Source organism: Silurus aristotelis (assembly GCF_946808225.1).
Source record: "Silurus aristotelis genome assembly, chromosome: 1".
Classification (NCBI taxonomy): domain Eukaryota; kingdom Metazoa; phylum Chordata; class Actinopteri; order Siluriformes; family Siluridae; genus Silurus; species Silurus aristotelis.
This window is the reverse complement of record NC_139574.1, coordinates 43,395,971-43,414,148: the sequence shown is the minus strand read 5'-3', so window position 1 is coordinate 43,414,148 and position 18,178 is coordinate 43,395,971. Positions and strand designations below refer to the sequence as shown.

General features: G+C 45.2%; 2 protein-coding genes across 16 annotated transcripts in view; both read left to right on the top strand.

Annotated features, from left to right (window-relative positions):
- Positions 1 to 11,225, top strand: part of cobl (cordon-bleu WH2 repeat protein) — a 35,340-nt gene extending 24,115 nt beyond the window's left edge. For all 9 annotated transcript variants that reach the window (XM_083557387.1, XM_083557389.1, XM_083557384.1 and 6 more), the window contains 6 exons: positions 6,983 to 7,205; positions 8,138 to 8,259; positions 8,366 to 9,945; positions 10,165 to 10,278; positions 10,363 to 10,704; positions 10,964 to 11,225. In XM_083557387.1, coding sequence (XP_083413513.1) covers positions 6,983 to 7,205; positions 8,138 to 8,259; positions 8,366 to 9,945; positions 10,165 to 10,278; positions 10,363 to 10,704; positions 10,964 to 11,041 — 2,459 coding nt within the window. In that variant the 3' untranslated portion in view covers positions 11,042 to 11,225. The remainder of the gene's footprint in view (positions 1 to 6,982; positions 7,206 to 8,137; positions 8,260 to 8,365; positions 9,946 to 10,164; positions 10,279 to 10,362; positions 10,705 to 10,963) is intronic.
- A 3,399-nt stretch (positions 11,226 to 14,624) lies between these two features.
- Positions 14,625 to 18,178, top strand: part of grb10b (growth factor receptor-bound protein 10b) — a 47,407-nt gene continuing 43,853 nt past the window's right edge. For 3 of the 7 annotated variants that reach the window (XM_083557335.1, XM_083557337.1, XM_083557332.1), the window contains exon 1: positions 14,625 to 14,717. The gene's annotated coding sequence lies outside the window, so the exon portion shown is untranslated. Of the gene's footprint in view, positions 14,718 to 16,566; positions 16,827 to 18,178 lie in introns of those variants that run through there. The other 4 variants (XR_014536164.1, XM_083557336.1, XM_083557333.1 and 1 more) reach the window with 2 other exon arrangements.

Below are 18,178 nucleotides of genomic sequence, written 5' to 3'. Positions count from 1 at the left end.
TTGTTTTTAGAACTCGCTAGCAAGCTTATTTCATTACGCCACATCAAAGTGTTAGCCAGACCACTGAGCAAATGTCTAACCATCTCTTACTTCCAATGCGAGCTGTAGAGAGGAAAAGGAAAGTTGAGCGGTGATGTCACGTCAGATTGTGGTTGGTTGATTAAACATATCTCAAGTTCATGCTTGAGCTTTTGACTTGAAGGTACATTATATGGACAAAAGTATTAAGACACCGGGATGAATTTTTTTTTCCCTTCACTTCAACTACGAGGTCATGAAAACTGGGATGGGATGAACCCCAGGAAACTCCTCACCTCAACCTTGTGTCTGAACGAGTCACCACGAAATCTAGAGGAACATATTCCCAGAAGGGTGGAGCTTATTTTAAGAGCAAATGGAGATTAAATGTGGAATAGGAAGTTCAAAAAGATTCACATCCCAATCTTATGGTCAGGTGTCAAAAAACTATTGAAAATATGGGATATATATATATAAATGCAGGCAACTTTGTAGAATGTCGTTCCGGCAATCAACGGTTTCACCTCGTTGACATTTTGGCGACGCCTTCATCAGTCTTCATCAGGCCTGTCTCAGGGCAGAATTTTCCCTCAGCGGGTTCGAGCCTGTTTGCAGAAAGCGAGAGAAAGACAGAGAGGTCAGCCAGAAGACTACATTGTGCAACTGACAGCTCTGGCTCAGGTCCAGAAACGCCACCCAAAAAAACATTTACTGGGCAAAGCTACAAATTCCCAGGTGCACCGGCAAAAACATACAAGTCTTACATCAGCCTGAGGTGAAACATGACTTGCAGTCGATGCACAGTTCTGTAGTGTGTTCATTAGCGTTTTAATCATTTACACTCTTGTAGTGCACCTCGCTTCTCATACGTCAGCTTAGTTACATACAGAGAATAAAGATAGATAGATGGATGGATGGATGGATGGATGGATGGATGGATGGATGGATGGATAGATAACGAGAGCCGTGAGCAAATACACTAACAATTTGGGTTGGCAAAATGCTTGAAATTTGGGAAACATTCCAATTTTGGGCGGAAACACCATTTTATGTGGCCGTGCTAATTTAAAGCGTGCATTGCCCATTGCCTACATCTCCCACGATGCACTTTGATTTTGTGACCCACGAGGAGACGTCCCGCCTCTAGAGTGCAGCGTTTCAACTTCAGCGTTTTATAGCCGTTTTTTTTTTATTTTTAACAAGCGGAGATAAAAATAAAATTCAACAATCAAAACCCAAAGTGTAACATGTTACATCTTAATAACCAATTTGGCCGAAACTTGTGCAATTGCATGGTCAGATCATCACCAGTTGCACGGCTCACGATGTACACAGGACGATGTCTTTTGGCGCATGACTTATGGAGGTCGGTGCTCCCTGTGACTGCGAGTGCAGCCAGGTGCTGCCATCTGTTGGTAGTCTTTTTGATAACACCTCGTACAAGTGGAGAATGTGAGATAACAATGAAGAACCATTGAAAAGGCAAAAGGTCAGTGTGGCGCGTCAAAGACGAGGCTGACGTGCAGAAAAGACAAGGCGCTTGAAGCCGGCATTTTCATTTTCTGGCGCTCGTCCACCATGCTTAGTCAGCAGCATTCAGAGCGATTGTTCAGCGCCAGGAGGACGTGACTCTGCCCTCGGGGACGAGCTGCAGCGTGCGGATGAGCTCTGAGGAAGAAGAGATTAAGATGATGGATTTGCCTGCTGTCAGCAAATCACCGATAAAGACGGGCTGCTGGTGACGCAACTCCCCCTGTAGCATTACTGCACTCTCAGGAGGTGTTAAAAGAAACATGGTTGCTTTTATAAGGAGCACGTAGCGTTCGCTTGGAAGCGAGGTTATGATCTATGGACTGTGCAGTTCCAAATCCAGGAGAGGTGTCAAGAAGGATCTGAATGCCTTATTGTCAGCGTGCACAAACATGCTTGGAGCGTACTCATGAAGCGACGTAGGATGTGATTAAAAATGTGACTATGGTTCGCTTGCTTGTTCTGGACATGATGCATGTTGGCCCAAACAAAGCGAAATCCTCAAGTTACTTCCACTTACTGCACACAGATTTCAGTAAGAAAAGTAAATAAATGTGACGTTAAAACATGCATTTGGATTAAATAAGCCCCATTGGGGAGTGCAGGCCACTCAAGTTCTTCTACACCAGTCTTCCTGGACCTCAGTTCATGCTGGAACAGGTTTCACCTGCTTCGTTGCAGCGACTCGGAATTTCTCTGTTGGGAAATTGGCTTGTCACGTCAAAAGCTGGGTCAGTCATGCTTTGTTTGGGGAAGGCGAGATTTTTCACGGATACATTACAGAATTTCTTTGCATATCTTCAAGGTCAGGCTTGATACGGGACCCCCGGTAAAGAGGGCGTTAAGGGCCTTACTCAAGGGCCTCAAGTTGACAAGCTAAATCAACAACCCTTTAACCTTCTGATCAGTAACCCGGAAGCCCCAGAGTTTCCGATCAGTAAATCTCTGCCTTTGTATTGGCCGTCACATGACTACTGACCTCTAACATCATTGGAAAATGAGGGAAGCGTCACCCCGACAGTTGGTGAGCCGAATCCGAGGCCATAAAACAGAATACCTGAGTGAAATGTGTACATTTGGGTATTTGCCATTGTTTTAATAGAGCAGTCTCTATGTTTATGACTATAGCCAGTCTCTAGGTCATGTGATCTCATACCGTTGTGACTTTGCATTTCTTCTTAACCTTTTTTTTCCTCTCTTTCTCTCTCTCTCTCTCTCTCTCTCTCTCTCTCTCTCTCTCTCTTTCCTTCTCTGTCCTCTTCCTTTCCTCCTCTTCCTTTATTCTTTCCTTCATCCCGCAGTATACTGCTGCACTCCCGTCCTGTCGCGCTCCGGACGCCGATGAACAGACATGGTTCTCTCGCCTCCCTCCCTCCATCCTCTTCACCTCCTTCACCCCTCCGTTCTGTTTTTCTGCTTCCATCATTTTGTCTCCTTTTAAATCAAGCCTACTTTTCTTCCAACCGTTTGAGTAGCGATGCTCTCTGGGACTGAAGGTTTTTTGGGTTTGTTTTGTTTGCATGTAATTACTTGGGATGAAGGGGGTTTTTTTTTATTGTTTTTTTGCTGCCAATCGTCGATGAGATTCGGATGAAGAGAATAGAAGGTGATGTTAGGTGACGCATCGTATATCTGCAAAAAATGGGCATTCGGTGCAACCCAGATGAGGATGAGGTTCCCTCTTGAGTCTGGTTCCTCTCAACGTTCCTTATGCATCTCAGGGAGTTTTTCCTTCACGACAGTCTTCACCGACTTGTTCATCAGGGACAAACTTACACTTATAAAGAACATTTTCATTTTTATCACCACATTATCTGTGTGAAGCTGCTCTGAGACGATGTTCATCATTGGTATTTCTGTATAAATTGGGGGGTAACAGGAACAATGATCTACTGTTGCAACGAAAAGTTCAAGAGTCAAGAAAACGGGTACATCGTTAATGCCGTATGCCCCGAAGACGCTGCTGTAACACCTCGTTACTCGCATGCTCAGAAGTCTCGTGCCATTTATTTCTAGAGCGTTTCGCACAATGGGCCTGGTCTCAGCAGCTTTACAGAATTAACGGTGATTTATGTGTAATTCTCCCGCAATGAGCGTTTTTTTTTTCCTGTGGCAAGGAGAAATGAGAAGCAAACATTGGGAGGAACCTTAAAGAACTTTAAACCCATCCTCATCTCGGTTACACCAAGAGTGTAATGATAAATCTCAGCACCCAGCACTGGTCAGTGGATCCAGGAGCTGCTGAGCAACTCCTAAATTAGCTCGAGATCATTCTAGTTTTAACGCCAACACCTCCATGCCCGAGCCTTAATACGTTCAATGATGGAGAAACAGCATATAGAAGGTTTTTTTGAGTATCGGTTAACAGGTTGTTCATCCTCAAAGTCCAAAATGGGAGATCTGCTTTTCATTGGGTTGGAAGATGTAGAGGATCTTCAGCTCTAGAGAAGAATGAATCTCCTTCTCTCAGAAGAATGGAGGATATTCTAACAGGAAACTGGGGACTCAGTGTGGAATGGGATCTTCATGGTCACTTGTGTTCCTGTAGTGTATGATGAATGAACAGGTTACGAACTCTTTTGTTGTTTGTACTGCAGGTGTGTAAAGAATTTGTTTTGTTAGCATGAGTGATGTGTGATGTTATTCCCCCCCCCCCCCCTCCTTTATATCAGTACCGTCAGTTCGACAGCTTCCTGAAAACGCCACAAAGACGTGATTGTACTGCCGTGTGTTTATTAAAACGACTGCATGCTCCGACGTTCACCTCGACTCTCCTGAATGATCTGCATTATTCGAGGTGCAACCGGCTGCTCCTGTTGTTCCTGCTTGAAAGCCAGGAATAGCAGATGTGCTGATTAGACTGACTTTTGAGCACGTTCGATAAACGGAGGCGTCGCTGTCATGCGAACGTTTTTCCCCATGGCGTCATTTTCGCTGACGAGGTTTGTAAACGGGGCAGGCGAGCACTCGTTCCACCATGGGGGGTGGGGGGGGGGATTCCGATGCATGAGCGGATCGTTGCTCGTTCTTTATTAAATCGCAATACAAGCCACTCATAGACGTTGCTTTGAAAAATTGGATAATCACGTTTTGCATTTTTATCCTCCATTCTTTAAGAACTCAACAATCACGTTCAGACCAAAGAATTGATTTAGGCCCCATAAGCCAAAGCCTGGAGAAGTGATAGCTCCCAAAATATTGAACTTTCCATGGATGTTTAAATCCCAAAACCTGCCACAGCTGCCCCCTTGAACAACGCCCTTAAACAACAATTCTATATAAACAATATAATCGTAAGTAACTCTGAATAAAAGTGTCCTCCAAATGGCATCAATGCAAACACAAAAATGTTCGCTACAAGTCGTCCTGGAGTTACGACGGTTCGTTATTCCGATCTTACGGCAGCAGCGTTAGCAAAAGCGAGAAATGAATCCGCGGTTCACGTGCGCGCTGAACGTTCTTTACGACTCCGGGGTAGGCTAGGCGACTGACGATATTTTCAACTTACGATGTTGCACATCTCCATCGTTAATTGGCGAATGGAAGCCAAAGCAAACTTTATTGGAAATATGTCAGACCACCATTGACCAGGTCTGTCAGGAAAAGGACAAGAGCAGATACTCTTTGGCTGGTGGAGTCGTCCCAGCAAACCCTGACCTGGTGGGTATGACAGTATGGTGTGGCAGTGTCGCTGTTGGGTTGCCCCTGTTCGACATGCTAACTGCTAACAGAATGACGTGTGGACTAACACTTAACCTGTGTTTTCTGTCGTACTTTGAGACAGTATTGAAATTGAATACCTGCGTCAATTTATAGCATGATGATGCTTTGCTGTGGTCTGAGAAAGTAGCTGTGATCCTGCCTTGATCGTGCGATCATGTGTCTAGCAAAGTGTCATTAATTGAGTGTGTGTGTGTGTGTGAGACAGAGATTTGTGGTCGCAGCTGCCGTGTTTTAAAAGCTCTGCTGGGAAACGGTTGGGAAACAGCATGTGACTCATGGTGTGTCCAGGAACCGGAGTGTACAGCACCTACACTTCTCACACACACCCACACAGATATACACACACCTACACACATATAGACACACCACATGACCCAAGGTTATTCGGTGGTTGGTTCAAATCTTTCACGGCATGAATATAAAAGCGGAATGAGCGTTCATCCTGAAGCCGCCTGATGTTTTTTGAATTTAGGTGACCGTGTGTGTGTGTGTGTGTGTGTGTGTGTGTGTGTGATCTAAAACTGGATGTAGAAAAGCAGCAGGAGCCCGAGGCTGTTTTTTAGAGTGAGATAGACAGAGAGAGAGAAAAAAAAAAAAGAAATGAAGGTAGAAGGTAACGCCGGTTCGTTGAGGCATGTGATTCTACAACTTGTTTAGTTTGGCTTCCTTCCATGGATTTCAGACCATTTGGCCCTGATTAGCAAGCCAAGGTTCAGGAGGTTCAGGAGGTTCAGGAGGTTCGGGATCACAGTGTACAGTCAAAACAACTTTGCTCTCTTCTTTTATTATGAAGAAACAATTTCAAGCGCTTTATTTAAAGTAACTGCATTGTTTTTGCTGTTTTGTATAAAGCATCGAAATTCTGGGACATGAAGCCTCCTGTGGCCACCAAACATTTCTCATTTGCCCCTTAATGTCATGGATCCCTTTAATCCAGGGGTCCCCAAACTTTTTTTGAGGGCCACATCATTTTTCCTTTCTTTATTGTGGGGTTGCTCTGTTTTAGAAGACGACACGGGCCGGAGTGACTACTAGTATTATTGTGGAGATTTTATTGCGTAATGACAGCGCCCCGGAAAAACCTCCGTGGATTTTCGTAGACGGTTTGGTGTCTCAACCTCTATTAATAACTAAGGGACATTTTAGTTTGAGATACAGATATGATATGAGTAAGAAATGTACAATTTAAAAATATGTCTCTGGCGTTGTTCAGAGGGCCGTTCCAAATGTGGTAGCCGAACTTTAAGGAACCCCGGATAAAGATTGTGGTCCGTGCTGATATATAAGGAACCTTCAAATTCCTGCAGATTTATCAGCAACAGTGAATCTCATGCTGGATTGATGATTATCATTAAAGTGTGCTGAACTTGTGTTCCTGGACGTATTCTGAGACAAACGTGTTAAAAGTTCGCACTCGGATATCGCTAATATTACACTTTTTTTGGCTGGAAAATTCTGGTGTCTCGATATGTTTGGCCATTTACTGTATTGAGGTGTAACTTTTTTGATGATTTTGAATTAACCAGAACTTCCGAAAGTCATGTAAATCCTGCAAAAGCTCACAAATAACAGCATTCCGCATGTTGAAACTCACTATTGTATAATCACATGACTATAAACCTAGCGTACAGTTCGGTTTGCTGTGGCGCTTTGAATCAAATACTCGACATCTAAACATCTTACCGTTGTCCGTTTTTGCCCCCCCAACCAGCCTGGCTGCACACGGTGGAGCAGGAAGCCGAGACGGCGTCCATGTGCAGCAGCGAGAGCTTGGCCGATCAAGGATACGCGGCGTCCGAGGGCATGGCTGACTCTCCGAGCACATCCCCAGAGGACACCGCATCCCTGGGTCCTGATCCCTCTCTGAGCCCCACCCAGCCTCAGGAAGACTGTGACAGCGATGAAGGCTGCGCTACATGGGGCTCACGCTACAGGTGCCTTATACTCGCACGGGTTCTAAATTCATAAGTCATGAGTTTAAATCCCAGCATCACCAAATCAAGCTGGTATTAACTGTCGTGAAAGACAAGGTCAAGCTTATTCATATTATTAAAATATATTAATACCAAAATCTGGCAACCAGATCTAGTCAAAAATGTTGAGGGAAATTAGCTTAATTTTATAAGGTTATATTTGTATCTCCCACAATCCCCCTGGGATATTTGAGCTCCACAATCCGCTCTGGAGCTCTCCCACATCGAGAGGAGCTAGCGCAGCCTGTGTAGCGCATTACACAGCCAGGAGCGCTAACGAATGGTGGAGCAGGAGCTGCCTGTGCTTGCAGCAACTCCTTCGCTTTCGCACACGTTCAAGAAAGTCTTCCAGGAAAGAGCTATTATTCCAGCTCAGGCATATAAAAAAAAAAAAACGGTCGTATATTCATATTAAGGTGTTGAAAGACGTGTGTTTGACTGAGGGAAAAAATTTTTTTTAAGATTAACAGCATTTAAAAAATGCAAGGCCGCACACTATAAAGGCGCTTGCGAGGAAAATAAAGGTTTGAGACTAGCTCTGGTAACACGAAAGTACTCCGAAATAGTTCCACATCGTTCTTCTGGAACGCGTCCTGGAAGTCTTCTTTTCGAAGCGTATCAAGCACCTTCTGCGATTCGCGCTGGATCTCCGCACCGGTGCCGAAACCTTTGATCGTTGTCTTTTGGCACACTGATTTAAGTAAGCCGGTGCTCCATGTGACTGTGCATGGAGCCTCGTGCTGCCATCTGTTGGCGGGTTACAAAACTTGTCTCGAAATGTTACAATATAATTATACTAATATTTTCTGATCTCGAGTGTCACTAGGAGATAAATGCTGAAAAGATAAACAGCGTTGGTTGATTGTTAGTAACTGTGGTGTTTTCCGTGCCAGTGGTGGAAACGTGCGATCCGGGGCACGATCAGTCAAGAGAAATTGCGGGTATGAGGAGGACAGCGAGATCACTGCGCAGATCCAATTGACTTTGGCCGATTTGGATGCGGATTTAGCAGACGGTACAAGTAACCTTAATTTCCTCCTGTGTGTGTGAGTGGAACCAAAAATCTAGCATTAACTCTAGCTTCTCCTAAATCAGTTAATCTCTCTTTCCTGTTTTTTTAGAAGTGAATCGCTCGGATGAGGTGTCCCTGTGCATGGACGATGACATCCCCGTGTCTGTGGTCGATCTGGACGTTCCAGTCACAGCCATTGACGAAGTCATTGATGACCATCTAACGTCGTCATGGCGCAGTAACCATGACGAACAAGTCCGTTTGAGCAAGATCCTCGTAGATCTTCAGAACAAAAACAACAACGCTCACGTGTTAGCAAGTACCAGTCCAACCCGAGCAGATCGGGTTAGTAATAATAAGGAGCAAACCGAGAAGGTCACTATAAGCCCAGGAATTAAAGGTAAAGTTAAACCAGAGAAACAGAAGCTTCCAAAAAGTCCTGCGATGTCTACTATTACCCACAGTGCACGGAATGTTCCGGAAAGCAGACTTCGGCCTCCACAGAGCTCAAGCAAGGAAGTGTCTTTTAGAAACCAAAACATGATAAACCAGAACCCGGTGTCTCGATTCGGCCTGAAAACATTTACAATCGTCCCTACCAAACCAGCCGCATCCCACAATCACAACAAGTCCGAAGGCTCCTTGCGTATAGGTGCCATTAAAATCGATGAGCTGGGGAACATGGTCACACCAAGAGAACCTGCAGACATCTCTGATGACGCTAGCGATGACCGAGACTCTCCACTTGTGGACAAAGCAAAGGCCTTCTGGACCTCGGCGAAGAAAGAGGATCCAGCGCCTACTGCGTATAAACGAGCTTCTGTAAAGACTAGAGAAGTCGAAAACCCCAAACCATTAACTGCAACAGTACCATCGCAGAAACCTACAGAAAGAGCGAGTGTTACGGAAGCACCAAAACAATCAGCCGACGGGCCGAGCGCCAACCTCGCGTCTGCAGTAAAACCAAGTGTCACAGAGGCATCAAAACAGTCAGCCAACCTGGCGTCTGCAGTGATGAAAAAGCTCGTCGTTTCTGATCCTGCAGAAAATGTGTTTTTCTCAGAGCACAGGAGAAATATTACGTTCCTTAAGCCTTCCAGACGGACTTCGAGTCATTACGTGGCTTCAGCAATTAATAAGTATGCATGGAATTCCTCAGGAGCTCAGGAGTTTCCAGAATCCAAACATGCTGGACAGAACCACTCCAAGAACGACCTAAGTAGACCTGTTCAAGTAGAATCAAACCGAAGTGCAGCCGCGGACCCGGTGCCTCTTCATTCTGGCACCAAACCTTACCCGAGTTCTACTGCCGAGAAGCAAGACGTTTACAAGGAATCGCAAATTCTCACTGCAGATGGATCGAGCACTAAAGCGTTAAACTCTGGTCCAGTAAATCACAGCCCTCAGCAGCAAGCGAGGGTTTCTGCATGCTCTGAATCCACTCAGTCCGTGACTAAAGATTGCATGCCCATGAAAAAGTCCCCAGGAAACCCTTCACCTCTAAACATCGCCCGTCCGGCGGTAGCCAAGAAGCCGGAGTTGCACAGCCTCGGTCTCCAGCCAAGTCCGTTTGGGCCGGTGAAAAAGTTTAAACCGGTAGTCCCAAAGTCTGTGGAGAAGGAGACCTCTATTCACAGTTCACTCATGGAGGCAATTCAGTCAGGAGAGGGGGTGGAACGCCTCCGAAAGGTGTGGTGACAAAAACAGCAAACACGTTTTCCAATCCGTCTTATCAGTAACGCAATAAACACCATATTGCAGTTGTACCAGAAAAAAGTAGCGTTAGCATTAATATATTTTAGCATTATATAGCATATATTTAGCTTAGCTAATTTATTTCGTTTACAATCTCGCTAATTTTCGCCGATTTTTATAATACTTTTTTTATAATACTGTTTTGGCGTCCAGGTATCCGAGTCTTCACGGACCCTGCAGAAGCTGTCTTACGCGGAGCCTGAAAGCGAACGCTCTACTCTCCTGTCTGCCATCCGAGCGGAAAGTAATTCGGCAAGACTTAAGAAGGTGAGTTTGACGAGTACCTTTTAAACAATAAAACGTTTCCCCTTCAGTGGATGTTTCTTCTTAAACCCCTTTGCTGTTTTCCAGACAAGGTCTTCAGCCGCCGCTGAGCTGGAGCATATCAGGAAGTCTGAGGAGGACCGGGCTCCCCAAACTCCTCCTGCTTTTAAACCTTCACAAACACCACCAACTTTTACACCACCCCCACCTCCGCCAAGCTTCATACCACCGCCCCCACCACCTCCAGCCTTCATACCACCACCCCCACCTCCAGCCTTTGCACCACCACCTCCTCCTTCTCCTTTAACCCTGACCAAGTCCTCGATGAAGCCGGCTTTAGCGCTGCCTGCAGGCGGAAACCCAGAGTCCGCCCGAGTGGCGATGCTGGAGGCCATTCGCTCTGGGGCCGGAGCCGAACGCCTTCGAAAAGTGAGCCGATTTTCAGACTTCAGAATTTGTATTCGTTGTTGTAGACACAATTTTTAATTCGAGGTTAAAAAAAAAGGTTCACGTAGCAATCTTTTGTCCATATAGTGTTGCAAAGACTTTTTCTCTGGAAACTTGACGAGAAAAATTAATCGTGTGTTTTTTTTTCTTCGTATAACGATTAAATGGTAAATCGTGTTAGCGCGGTTTACGTTACACTTCTTTATGTCCCTCACTCACTTTGTGCTCGTTGATTTCTCAGGTTCCGGCGTCGACAAAAACGCTAAAAGTGAACGGACGACTCGGCACCATCCAGGCATCAGCGTCGAGTCCTCGCTAGCTCTAGAAGCTTTTTTTTCGTTTTTCTTTTTCGAGGAATTTTCTCACCGCCAAAAATCTCCCGATTTCACGCCGCACGTGGAACTCGTTCGCGTCAGACGCTTATTTATTTTGGATGATACTGTAGTTTCATGCTGCTTTGGGTTTGTGCCAATCATTTTGATGTTATTGGGAATTTAATTTGGATAGCAAAAAAAAAAAAAACGGTTGACGACTTCATACTTCACGAAACTCTTTCCTAATGATCTGTCAGTATTTTGGATTTTGAAGGATTCCTTTTATTTGTATCAGATTAGACATTTTGTTTTTTTGATTCGTTTGTAGCTTTTCCGATCGAATACTAACGAATCGCGATGACACGCTGAAGTGCGAACTGCTTAAAATAGTCATGATGACAATGAATTTTTTGTGATTGAGTTCTTTTGTGGTCGTGAAAAGTGTGGAGACACCTGATGGTTTCTGAGACGCTTTCTCGGACGTTGGACAGTGAACGAGTGGACCCGGAAATCCCCAGCTGAACGTTCTGAACGTAATGCTGTTCTTCATGCTGAGATTTGAAATAAAAGACTCCACAGGTTCCACGGCCGCTGTACGTGAAGCAAATGAAGCGTTAGCATTAGCACTTTGATTCATTTCAGAACATTTCGACATGCTGCTGTTTGACAACGTTTCATTTAACGCCATTTCGATCGGAAAGGGGGAATAAAGAAGTAAGTACAGGATATCATTTAATATCATTCTGTATGGACAAACGACACCTGAGCATGAAGTCGTATGTGCTTTTTGAACGTCCGTCCACATTTAGCTCCACTCTTCTGACGTTCCTCTAGATTTTATGGAGATTTCTGGAGATTCCGGTACAGATTGTAGGTCCAACCCACGGAATTGCGTGCCTCCAACTTTGTGGTAACAGTTTGGGCAAGAAGCACATACGGGTGGATAAGTCGGGTGTCCCAATACTTTTGCTCAAATGGTGTATTTATAAAGTGGACTACATGAAAGACTTACTGAAGGTCCAGATCGGTCTATCTTTTACACCCATGGGTTTTTTATGGAAGGAAGTTTTTGATTGGAAGCCACGATCATTTTTTTCTTTCTTTCGTCTGCTTTTGTATATGAAGTGTGCAATATTTTTTTGGGAGGATTACACAGAAATTGTAAATAAAAATACATTGATAAATGATTTTGTAATCAGGTTAATCATTAAAAAAAAATGTGGACGTCCCTTTAAGCGTCTTGTGTCTGTCTCTCAGGAGCGAACATGTCCCAGCCCAGGGACGTGTCTTATTCTATCGTAGTAGCTCGATTGTTCGGGTATTAAAAGTTGGATCAGAAGGTCCCCCCCAAAGGATGAATGAGATAAACGTAAGTCGCTGTGGACGAGGGACGTCTCCCGAATGCTGTAAATGTAAAAGAGATTTTTTCCATATTTTCGGAATTTGCAGACGTTATCTAAAAGACACTTTTCAGGAGAAGGTTTTAGCGTCTTGCCTGAGTGTCGCTTCTTCGGACTGATCCACAGTTCCACGTTTTTTCCTCGCTGCTGTACCTCGGCTCAACCACGCCGTTGAAGTTTTTACGCCACACCTCACTGGCTTGGGCCGTTTCCAGACTGAGACGCTTTCGTCTACACCGAGACGGCGGGGTTTTTTTGTCGACGAAATTTCGTCCGAATCTCTCTTTGAAGTGGATACGTTTGAAAAACGTTTTTAGCTGAGCTCCTTTCAGACGAGTGGCTCAGGCTGAGACGTTTCCAGTTCCGCATCGCAGTGCCTGCTTCAGGATGAGTCAAAACCTGGAGAAAAGCCATGTATGGATCTGTTCCTGGCAACCTTGGCTCATTCCGGTCTCGGTGACTCACACTCCGGTCTGCTTCGTTCGCCGTCTACTTTCCCGGCAGCGCGCTTTTAGCGTAATCGCATTCGTAAGAATGTTTACTGAGTTATTTATTTATTCGATTTGTCATCTTTGGGGGTGAACGCGAGCATTGCGAGAAGAATACGGGACGGTGGGTGTCATTACAAATCAGTAGCATTCAGGTGAGGGTTTAAGGGCCTTTGCACAGGGGCCCAGAGTTTCACTTTGGAGTTGCTGGGATTAGAACTCATGACCTTTTATTTGATTATTTATCTTAATTACTTTCTATTCAACGCCTCAGTGGTGACAGTGTTGGATTTCTGCATGGATTGTTGTGAGTTCACATCCCATCGCTCACTGTTGGGCCCTTGAGCAAGGCCCTTAATGCTCAGATTTATAATGAGAATTCTTGTCCCGAGCGAAGGCGTTCACCTGATCCGCTCTCTGACTTCAAACAAAACACAACAAGGACAGTGTTGAAGAGTTCGTTAGCTGAGTCACATGTTTGCTATCGTCCTTCCTTTGGCTCCGCAACCCTGTTGAAAAAACAGTTCCCTTTTTACCCTTTTTTTCAATCCCCAACTCCTCGGCTGGAGCATCCAGGAATGTGGCAAAGAACAGAAATACGTGAGATGTCCTCAAAGGACGACGATAAGTCTCGAGTTCTTTCTGTCCACGAGGTTATTTACGTCTTCCATCAAAATACCGCATTTTCCTGTTCGGCCTTCTAAAAACGGCTCTTCTTTTTTTCCCCGTGCAAATATGTTATAATTTGCTCGAGCCTGTATGTTCCGAGGGACTGCGGTCTGGACGCTCCGGCCCTCCTCTCGCCCCTCCACGCCTCTCCTCGCAGCAGGACCAGGGTAATCCCTGCCATGGCAGGCGGCTGTAAATTCTTCCCGACCCACGATCCCTCTGTTGGTCGGAGCTCTGGCGCTTTTTTGCGGTCGCTCTGATGTGCGGCACGAAGCTGCCAAACGACTGTTTGCTTCCAAACTCTTGGAGCCGATGGCGAAGAAAAACAAGCGCTTGAGGAATGGGTGCCAAAGGTCACGTATTAAAAATACGATGCGATGCTTTATATATGAATTAGTGGAAAGGAGTGCAAGTCATCGTCCAGAACTGGGTGTCGTCTCGCTGTTCTTGGACAAAAAGACCGACTGGAAGGTTGAAAAGTTCAAGTTCTTTCAGGTTTGAGATGAAGAACATCTGAGAATCCGGGGCATTGTATAGTATAAAATAGTATAAAAATACAGAGTATATACGTTTTTTACGTACAAACAAAAGACGTCGAATCGATCGTTTTGTTTCAGGTTCGTGATGAAGATGAAGATGATGCTGCATTTATGAAATTTGCAGCACACAACATATTTTTTTTTTTTACATGTAAATAAAACCCTTTTTACATTTTACTAATAAAATTTTAATGTGCACTACTGATTGGGTGTAAAGTCTGTTATTATTATTATTATTATTATTATTATTGTCACAATTATTCAATAATTATTAGAATTTTGGAAAAGATATATTATGGTTTAAATTCTGGTTTCACGTGAACACGCAGGACAGGATGTGCACGGCCCGCGCACGCACCACGTCCGCCACCGAGATCCATCACGCGCTCTGTCCACCCAGCGTGCGCACAGAGAGGGGGGTGGGGGGTGGGCAGGAGAAAGGGGGTGTGGCCACAGCGCGGCGTTCTGTTGGCTGGATGAGGGGCGGGGTGGTGTTCGATGGGCGTGTCCACACGAACAACAACTTTGAGCGTGAAGCACGCGCTGGTTCAATCAGCGAGGACGGCATGATCTTCTTCACACCAGGTAGGAGAAGCGCTTCTCTCGCGGATTTGGCTTCAAAAACTATCTAAAAAAAAAGAAAACTCAAAGATGCGTTTTGAGAAAATACTTTGGGATTTGGGAGGAGATTAAATTTGCGTGCAAAAAGTAAAAAAAAAAAAAGAAAAAAAGTGCACGTGTCGGCGGAGGGGAAATAAAGAGCTCACAGTCTCGGGAATACGGGCGCGTGCTGACCGGTCTGAACGTGATGACGTCACAACCCGCAAACGTCATAAGTAGTATGCATGTTTATGTAGAGAGAGTAGAGCTTGTAGTGTGTTGTTTGTGTGAGTGGATTATGATGTTTGTGCAGTGTGACCTGCTTTTCTGCTCAACATGGTTGTACAGCGTGATCATGTGTCCACCTCAAGACCAGGTTCTTCTGTGACCTTACTCCCAGCGGTTTCCACCCATGGCTTTTCTCCCTCTGTGTAAACCCTAGAAACAGAGATCGACAGTTTCTGGAGTCGTTTCCACGATGCTTTTCAGCTCAGGATGGTTGTAACGAGTGGCTGAAGATCTGCTGAAGGCTTCAGCTCCAGCTTGGATACAGTGGTCACTGATAGCGAACGAAAGAATGAATGAATGGAATCTTTCTGAACGTCCTGGTCCACGTGTAGTCCCCGATCGCTGTTGTGATAAGCTCCACTCTTTGGGGAGGATGTTCCACTGGATTTTGTGGAGATTTGTGCTCATCAAACCGGTGAGGAGGCATCCTTTAGGTGTTCAATAGAGTTTAGAGCTCTACAGCAGGAGATCTTTCACATCTTCCAACCCATGGAACGCAGATCTTCATGGACCTTTATGGCTTTGTGCACAGGGGCATTGTCATGCTGGAACAGGTTTGGGCCTCCTCGTTCAAGTAAAGCGGAAATCTCATGTTCCAATACATTTGAGTATCCCCAGATTTGTGGTAGCAGTTCGGAGAAGAACCATGGATGGCTTTTGAATCCGATAGTGTGTGAAGTGTTTATGGCATATTTGTAAGGGGGGGCTGGGGGGTAGATTGATCACAGGGGCGGGGCAACAACAGTGCAGTGGTCACCACAATCCTGGTGCATCTCAAAGGTCGGGGGTTTAAATCCTGCCTCTGTTCAGTGTGCATGATGTTTCTATGTTCTTTTAGAGCTTCAGGGGTTTCATCCCCCAGTCCTGTAGGCTGATTTGTATTTCCATATTGTGCATTGTGTGAGCGATGGGGCAATGATCATCAAGGGGGGGGGTTAAAAAACCCATCTGCATCATACAAACAAACATGGCATCTTCTCAAACTGGGCAACACGCTGAGGAACGTGCAGGCAGACCTTCCGCATACCTCAGAAGACCCTCAAGATTTTGTTAGCGATTCAGACCAAAGTTCAGACCAGGATTTATATGATGGGCCCCTATAAACTCATAGAACCGATCATGGTGAGATGTTTATTCGACGTTTCACAAACAAACCCTTTGATGTTTTTCAAATTCCGTCTAGACTGCAAACAGACGTCTGGAGCGTTGAACTGCTCTGGGATGAACTGGATCATGGGACAGAAGGAAATCTAGCTAAAAGAGAGATTTCTAGATTTCTGTTTGGTCGGTTTGTAAACAAAAAAACCCAAACAAAATGGAAAACACGTGTGACTGTTGTGTAACAGATTCATTACACCGTTTCTGTTCCTGGAACTGGACCTGGTGTGTGTGTGTGTGTGTCATTTCCTGGTTTATCAAACAGGGAGAAAGAAAAGAGTAAATAAAGAACCTCTCTGGATTCACGTGCAGCTTGAAGGGTGTGTATTAAGGAGAAGTTACACGCTGTGTGTGTGTGTGTCGTTTTATTTACTAGTATTATTATTGATCAGTCCAGACTGCGGGTTCTGCACGTAGTGCGCGTGTTAGAGAGAGTTCCAGGAGAGAGGCGTGGCCTGGAGATGATCTGGATGGGGTTAGAGGAAATTGCATTGTGTGTGTGTGTGTGTGTGTGTGTGTGTGTGTGTGTGTGTGTGTGTGTGTGGAGAAAGTCAGCTGGCTGCACTTCAGCGGGAATATCGGCTTGGAGCAGGAGAAGTGCGAGAGAAGGAGAGAAGGTGGAGAGCAGCGCGGTTCGGTTCGGTTCGGGTGAGGATCTTTTCTCTTTCTCTCTCTTTTTAAAGTGTAGGACGCCCGCCCGTGCGCAAAAAAGTTGGCACCCCCGATCCTGCCATGTGCGCCGTTTTCCGGACTGGGTGGATGTCGGGTCGGAGTGTGTGTGTGTGTGTGTGTGTGTGTGTGTGTGCGCGCGCTACAAATTGTTAGTGTGTTTCTAAAACTAACGTGTCGGTATTGCACGCGCCGAGGAGAACGCGTCTCGCACGGGCTGTCGCGCACGTGCGCACGTCCGACACGCCCGCGGTCGAATTCTCGATCCTGATTGGTCAGATGGTGGCGATTCATTTTTTACTATTGTTGAAATCAGGAGTAAAGACGTGAAAGTTTGCGTCCAAACCTGTGATCCAGTGTCAGCACTTTGTAGCAGTGAGAAAGTATTTGCCCCCCTGGACTTGGTGATTTCCGCTGTATCGTAGCGAGAAATGGATAAAATGTACAGTTTTTTTTGTTTTTTTTTTTTAAACGGGAAATAATTGCAAATTGTTGCCAATTTTCAGTGGTTTTGATGATTAAAGTGCTTTCGGGTTGTTGTTGTTGTTGTTGTTTGTTTGTTTTTTTTATCTTTGAGGTTGTCCCATCATTGATTATTTTTCTTTTCTTTCTTGTTTATTCCTTTTGCTATATTTTAAAGCCATAACGCCAGACGCGAGGTTTGACAGGTGGAACGGACCGACGCTGAGCAAACAGGAAAGATTTGGCTTCCTTTCCACTTTGTTTGCGTTGTCATTGCTCGCGAACGGCGGAACAAAATCAGTCCCCGTTGTATCAGACAACGGACGGCTTCGAGATCGTTTCTTTGGGTGGCCCGAGACGGATTTCCCTCGAGAATGACGGAACTCCATATAAAAAGACATAATTAAGCGTTTAGAACGTTAGGACGCATCTATACCTGTAGAATGGATTGTATCGGTGTGACCAGCGTTCTCGTTTTCCCCTCTCGGTAGCGCAATACGATGCTGTACTAATGATCGGATGATGGCAAAACAAATCAGGTGTCCCAATACTTTTGTCTAAATAGTGTAGCTAATACCGTACCTTCTTGACAATCAGCCACTGGAGGTCCTTAAAAACGAGTGTTATACACGTTTTCACTCCGTATTCGTAGTAATTCCCGGGCGACTTTGCTAGCGGGGTGACTAGCTAGCATGAAAAACTAGCAAATCGCAGACGACGTGTAGACTGTGTATGAATAACCACGTGACAAGTTCTTTCTCACCAATGTAAAGGTTTTTGTGAGAAAACAAGAGTTACTCGTGTATACGAAATATCTTGAAGCTCCACCACTTCGTGAGGTTACCGCGTTTCGGATCTGCGTTTTCGAG